Source organism: Vanellus vanellus (genome assembly GCF_965231255.1).
Source record: "Vanellus vanellus genome assembly, chromosome: 10".
Taxonomy (NCBI): Eukaryota; Metazoa; Chordata; class Aves; order Charadriiformes; family Charadriidae; genus Vanellus; species Vanellus vanellus.
The window spans coordinates 9,098,372-9,105,630 of NC_138915.1; the positions used below are offsets into that span (position 1 = coordinate 9,098,372).

General features: G+C 54.6%; 1 protein-coding gene across 1 annotated transcript; it reads right to left on the minus strand.

The window, feature by feature from the left end:
* Positions 1-490: 490 nt before the first annotated feature.
* On the minus strand, positions 491-7,040 carry HMGB3 (high mobility group box 3). The gene is made up of 5 exons (XM_082488493.1): positions 6,982-7,040; positions 3,980-4,136; positions 3,321-3,460; positions 2,561-2,735; positions 491-1,998 (listed from the first exon to the last, which is right to left on the minus strand). The coding sequence occupies exons 2-5, from the start codon at positions 4,127-4,129 to the stop codon at positions 1,855-1,857; spliced, it is 609 nt and encodes a 202-aa protein (XP_082344619.1). The 5' UTR covers positions 4,130-4,136; positions 6,982-7,040; the 3' UTR covers positions 491-1,854.
* Positions 7,041-7,259: the final 219 nt, after the last annotated feature.

Genomic DNA, 7,259 nt, shown 5'->3' on the forward strand with positions numbered 1-7,259 from the left:
GCAGCCCACAGCTTTGACCTGCTATTAACGCAAGTATCCTCACACCCCCGTCTCCTCGCGCGGCCAAGCGAACACCAACTGCTGACTACGGCCAGCGCGGGGAAGGAATTCGAGGGTAGCGGGGAGGTGCTAAGTTTTCCCAGTTCGTGCAGTTTCCGCGCTAAGGAAAAACGAGGTTAGAGTCACCGGCTAGAGACCTGGCATCACCTCTCCCTTCCAAGGGCTGCAAAACATCCCCAGCGTGGACTGGGAACGACGGCGAGCCGGCGACTGCGACGCAGCCAGCGGGTCACCCAAGGGGACAAGAGACCTGCGTTGCTCCCCCCAACCCACCTCACAGCACCCAATTCGTATTAGAACTTGAGTCGCTAGAGAGAGGACACGGACCAAGTACCTGCGCCACGCTCCTACTTCAGCAGGGAGTTAGCCCAGGCGCCTGGCTCCTGCCAGGAATGCAAGTGCTAGAAAAAACCACAAGTCTGAAACGGTGTAACACAGGACAAAAAAGGCACATTTTAATATGTACAGCAATGCATTTGGGCTATAAATTTACCCAACACAACTGAAAAAAAAAAAAAAAATCCAAACTATGCTTTTATACTTATTTCATGGTGTCAGCCTCATTCCTAGCCACCTACCTTTCTCTGCATCTCTGAATGCTGCTATATACACACACAAACAAACAATTACGTCATGAATGTTCATTTAGGCTCCCAAGTTCAAGTAATAAAGTTCAAACTTGCATAGCATCTTATGCCACTCAGCCATAAACAGTTACGATTGCATATTAGCTGGAGCAGCCATCTCTTTCAATTCAGCCAGTTTTGGCTGGCCACCATTTATTTTTTTTTATTTTTTTATTTTTTTTTTTTAATCCTTGAGTCAGAATGTTGCCTAAGTCACCAGCCCTGAGGGATGCCACAGACTTCGAAATGAACCTCTTGCTGTTGTTAAGATCCTTTTAAACCAGAAATTTAGAGTGTTGTCAAGAACAGTTTTAAAAATGTAATACTGTTTATTTTGCTTCAAAAACATTTCAGCATTCTAAACATACAAAAAAAACAGAACGTTGCAAATTCGTTTAAGTACAGAGTGTTTTTGAACTTCAGTTGCTGCACTGGCTCTTCACTTGGTTGACGATGAAGAGATGTCTACAGTTTCAGTTTAAAAACTACCGCACTTAACTAAAAAAATCCATACACTTCTCATGCCAGCTGAACCCCCTTCCACAACTAAGAATGGCAGCAGAATGCTATTTCACTATATACAGAAAGACAACTTTAAGCTAAATGGACGCCCACTGTAGTGTAAATAGATCTACCCTCACAGTGCATGCTTCGGGCCATGGCACCCCGGGGAACGTACAGCCTTTCCCAGTAATCACTGCTCCTCTAAGGCATCATAACTCTAAGCATGTACCACAAGAATCTGTCTAGTTTTTACAAACTATAGATATGTACAGTTTATAACCCAGGATTTTCTAGCCAATAACCATATAGTAACACCACCTTACAAATTAAAAAAATGCTTGAAACATTTTTAAATGCTTTGTTACACCAACAGCAAAGTGCACAGAGTTAGGAGAACACTAGAGCGCCTTTTCATTTTAAAAATGTTTGGAAATATGTACAACTTTGATACAGTTTCAGGGTGCTCACTACACCCATGGCCACTTCATGTAAACCAGTTACAATTTCTAGAGCACTTTTAGAAACTACAACGCGATCGGAATCCAAATTTTTTTTTTAATTAAGCCTAATAAGGGCAAGAGACACCATCTCAAATAAGAGGTGCTTCATTTATGGTGTTTCCCCTACTCTATGGTATTCACATGGAGACAAGTATTGTACAGTTTTATTCATCATCATCATCTTCATCCTCCTCTTCTTCATCCTCCTCCTCCTCTTCGTCTTCTTCCTCTACCTTTTTCCGAGCAGCTTTGGTTGCTGCTCCCTTTGCGCCATCAAACTTTCCTTTAGACTTGTAGTCTGCAACATCCTGCAAAGTCAAGGGGATGTCTTAATTTGCTCTAAGCAGCAAACACACACAGCATTTGTACAGCAGCGGGCGGGAGCGGAGAGGGACTGGCCTTCCCCAGCCGCACCCCCGAAGGGGACAGCCAGCAGCACAGCCCACAGGTATGCAGACACCGAAGCGTACTCGGCCGCCTCCGGATGACGGAGACCTTGAACCCTGCGTTGGCGGTTATTTCTCTGAGGAGGAGGAGAGAACCCAGCCTCTCTTAAGAAGAGTTTCCTGCTGGCGGGACAAAGCTCCTTCGGCAGCACAGCAAACCCTCTGCCGCAGCAACACGAGCGGCCGCTGCTGCGCATCGCTGGGGGAAAAGCTCTCCCTCCTCGCTGGAATCCGCCCGCGCCTCCCTAACCTACTCCGTCCCAACGTACGCAACGTTCGGCCACGCTGCGCGCGGCGCAAGGCGAACAGGTCTGTAAGCTGGAGGTGCTCACTACGCTGGGGCCACCTTAGCTGGGTCTACGCTACAGAAACGCATCGACACAGGAGCCGGCACAGAAGAGGCACAAGTGAAAAGTAGCCTTACCTTCTCGTACTTCTCCTTCAGTTTAGCTGCCTTATTATTATAAGGCTGCTTTTCACCATCACTGAGGTTGTTCCACATCTCGCCCAGTTTCTTTGCTACATCCCCGATGGATATGCCAGGGTTTGTGGACTTGATCTTGGGGCGGAACTCTGAACAGAAGAGGAAGAAGCCAGACCTTGGGGAGAAGCACCAGAGGACAGTCAGCACCGCAGCAGCACGCCCGGGGAGCATCATCCCCTTCCTCCATCCCTCACCCACAACATCCACACATGCCCTCAACAGGAAACACTTTTTTTTTTTCCTTACTTAAAACAAAAACCAACAAAACACACAACCAACCAAACCGACCCACAAAACCAAACATATTTTGAACATATTTTGATTTTACTGAGACCCACGCTTGCAGCCTTCACCCAATGCTGTTTTTAATCAAGTGTCGTCTATTCCCTCCCCCCCCCCCCCCCCCAATTTCATCTTAGATACACAAGTCTCACTGTGACCCGGGTCACTTCCGTGCCTTTCATCACCATGAGTTTAAGGGTACCAAGCACTGACAATTCCTGTTAGTGCTCTACATGCTCAAGATTACAAGCTGCCTAGAAGATTTACGAGACAGTATCAGTACACTACGAATATTACCAATATTGCTGTACCAACAGTACACCCCACCTACTTCCTTTACGGAACCCTATCACCTGTGTTACAGGGCGTGAAAACGAACCAAAATAGTGGTACGTTTGAATGCCTCCAAGTCACTTACGGTGGTCGTTTCGGGGCATTGGGGTCCTTCTTCTTCTTGCCACCCTTAGCTGGTCCATAGTCCTTCATTTCTCTATCATATCGTACCTTATCAGCTTTTGCCATTTCATCAAATTTAGCCTTCTCCTTGCTTGACATGGTCTAAAAAACCAAAAAACAAGACACCAAACCTGTGATTACTCAACTGTTCAATAGCTGGCAAACTTTAAGTAAACAAGGCAACACATACTGACTCGATAGGGGAGTTCCAGAATTTGTTTGTTTTCTAACTGGACCACCTTGGGGACGAAGGTCCTGTACCGGGGACCTCAGCCACCGCTGCCATACTCAGCCAGAGGGAAGCAACGGGAATGGGACAAGCACAGCCGGAGTCCTCCTCGAGGACACAGGCCTGGAGGGAGGTGGCCGCTGAAGGGCACTGCTCGGGAACAGGAAAAAATGCCAGGCTGTAGTGGAGGCACCGAAACGGGCAGGTAGACCGGGCTGAAGCCGTCAGGATCATTACAGGATCAGCAGCACCCGATCAATGGCCAGGACGCCTGGCCAAGAATGGCACACAGACCAAAACAGCACCAGCTCCCTTCATGTTTGGACACATGCACATCATCCTAGCTGATACTGTAAGAAGTTATCCCATCAGGAAGTCACAAATTAAGGTACCTTCCACCTCTCCGAGCACTTCTTGGAAAACTCTGCAAAGTTGACTGGAACCTCTGGGTTCTTTTTCTTATGTTCCTCACGGCACGTCTGCACAAAGAAGGCATAGGCAGACATCTTGCCCTTGGGCTTCTTCGGATCACCTTTAGCCATCTTGACTCTGCAGGGAAGAGGGGAAAAAAACAAGAGAATGCATATAGGGATGGATGTGTATACATATACGTGTATGCATATATTTATATACACCCATATATACACACACCCCCTACCATCCCCTGAAGTGATGTCCCATCAGTAACACATTCCTTCCCTCCCCCCAATGCCTGTTACCACCCCCAATAACGAGACCTAAATTATTCTTCCTTGACACTGGGGTTGCAGACTTGAGCCAAGTGAAACTGGTGGCTGGATTTAAGTTTTACATCGACAAATGTTTACATCATGTCCAAAGACTGGAGACAGGCTATTAAATACGCATACTCCTGCCCATTAAGAGTTATATACGAACTAATATAAAATATTTGTTTTAGTTGGCTACCGCACTGGGGCTCGAGCGGCACACACAGTGCCAGGCTGTGACTTAGCCCTTCAGGAGCCGGAGTTTGTGTGTTAGCAGCTGTCGTCCAGGTAGAAAAGCAGGACAGATTATTCCCCCGCCCCGTAAAAGTGCAATAACCTCGTACGTATGGGAAGGTGTGTAAATAAAGGCTACTTTTAAACACAATAGGACCGGTGGAGCTCTGCGAGGTGAGCAGCGCTTGCTCTTGCTCCACCAAGTGACACATGTTCAGAGGCATAGTGGTCAGTGCAGAGATGTGATTAGCAAGTCACCGAGAGGACGATGCTAACTTTTGGGATGTATTTCTCTCTCCCTCTTCTGTATTGTTTGGTTGTTTTTTTTCCTCTCCAAACAAAAAAAAAAAAAAAAGAAAGAAAAAAAAATATCCCGCAGCAATATTTCCTATTTACGGCTTCTCAAGCGCTTGAAAATTTAATTTTTATTGGCGCGACGTTAATATTTAATCGCGCCCGTTCGCCCCCCGAGCGCGGCAGCAGTGGCACGAAGCCGCCCGGCCCCCGCGGCGGCGGAGCCCGTCGGAACGGGCCGGGCCCGGGCCCGGGGCGGGGGACGACAGACGGCGGCCAGGCCGGGCGGCGGAGCGGGGCCGGGGCCGGCGCCTGCTCCCGAAGTTGGGGGCGAGCGGCCCGCCGCGGCCAGCCTGCCCTCCGCTCCGCTCCCGCCATCTTCTCCTCCCCCTTCCCCCCCCCCCCCTCCGCCGCCGCCGCCGCCAAGGTCACCGCGGCCGCCGGGCTGCGCGGCGCGGGGTAGCGGGCACCTGCGGCGGGGCCGGGGCCGGCGGGGCGGAGGGGGCAGCGGCGGCTCCGCCAGACGCCAATAATTCATCTTCCATTTTGTGAAATGCCTCCTGATGAAAGAAAGTGCCCCTGAAATGCGGCGGGGCGGCGGGCGGGGGGCGCCGGGGGGCCGGGCGGCGGCCGGGGGGGCGCCGGCCGGGCCCCGGGGCGGCCGGTGCGAGCGGCAGCGGGGAGCGGCGGCGGCGGCCGCTCCGCGCCCAGGGCCGGCCCCGCTCGCTAAGATGGCTTCTCCCGGCGCCGCCGCCGCGCCGCCGAACAAAGCCGCGCTTACCCCCCCCACCACCAACCACCACCACCTTCCCTTCGCCGCCGCGCTCGGCCCCCCGCGCCCGCCGCCCCCGGCCCCGCCAAAACGCCGCCCCCGCCGAGAAGGGGCTCCCCGCTCGGCCCCCCGTCGGGCGGCGGGGGCGGCGGGGCCGGGGCGCGGGCGGGAGGCGCTCTTCCCCCCCCCCCCCCCCCCTCCCGGCCCCTGCCTAGCGCAGCGCTCTCTAACAAAGGCTCCCGTGCAGCCATTATCGCCGCCGCTACGCTCCTCCGCGCCGCCAGAAAAAAAAGAGTGCGGAGAGCCCCGGGGCGGCCCCCCGCAGCCCGTCCGAGGGCGCGGGGCGGTGGGGAGAGAGGAGCCGGGGCGAAAGCGAAAGGTTTGAGCCCCCTGCGGGGCGCCGGGAAGGAGATTTCCCCCGCCGCGACCCCCCTCCCCATCCCTGTGCCGCTTACACGTCTTTCTTCCCTTCGCCGGGGCTCTCCAGCGCCAGCCATATTAATGCCCACAGCACGGGCGGCGCGGCGCGGGGAAGAGGCGATGCGGGGCCCCGCGGCGGGCGCAGCCCCGCCGGAGACACCTTCCCGGGTAGGGGAAGAGCGGCGGAGGCAGAGGCGAAGGGATCGGGGGAGTTTGGAGGCGGCGGCGGCGAGAAAAAAACTGCTTCGCCGGGACAGACGGGCGCAGCGCGCAGGGTTTATCCCTGTCAGATGCTAAAGCGACAGCCATATTAATGCAGAATAAACAGCGGGCACGGCACTGCGCACGGCCAACAACTTTCCCACCGCCGCCAGCCCCACCGAGCCCACCCGGGGAGGGGAAGGGGGCAAATAAAAAGCCGAGGGCGCCGCGCGTTTTGCCGTGCGACATTAGGAGGCGGCAGAGAAAAAATCCCTGCCCATGCGGGGGAGAAGAGGAGTTAGTCCCGGTGTAGTTGCTGCACCAGCCATATTACTCTCGGCGGTACGGGAGCCCGGCGCGGAGAAACCGGGCTGCACCGGGGACAGGTAGCCCCTCCACCCCGGGGGTGGGGGGGGCTATGGTGGGGTCCCGGTGGGGCAGGGGAGGAGGACGGGGGGCAAACGCTGCGCCTCGCCCGCCGCCCCTCCAGCTGCGCGCAGCATCTGCCCCGCCACCGCCGATCCCCTTGCGAGCGGGGAAGAAAGTTTTGGGTGATTTTTAAAATTTTTTTTTAATTAAAAAAAAAAACTAGAAGAAAAAAAAAAGAATAACGATAATTAAAAAAAAAAAAAAAGCCCGGGGCAGGCAGAGCAGAGGGGGCGAAGGCGCGGGGGCAGGGCGGGGCGGCGGCGGGGCGGGTAGGGGGCAGCCGCCCCCCGAAAAGTTGCGGCGGGGCTGCACGTACCTGTATTGTTCGCGGTAGTGTGGACAGGAGCTGGAGCGCAGGGCACGACGCGGGGCTCGGCGCGGCGCGGCTCAGCCTCGCGTTGGCTGCCTACGAGAGCGGCCTGATTGGCTGCGGGGCTCTGCCGTTTAAAACAACCTCCTCGCCCGCTCATTGGCGCGCCGCCTCATGAATATTAAGCTAGGCCGCGCGGCGGTTGGCCGGCGCGGGTGAGGTCATTCATTCAAAACCAGCGCCCGCCGGGGAAAGGGGAGCGCGGCGGCGCGCGCCAACTTTCA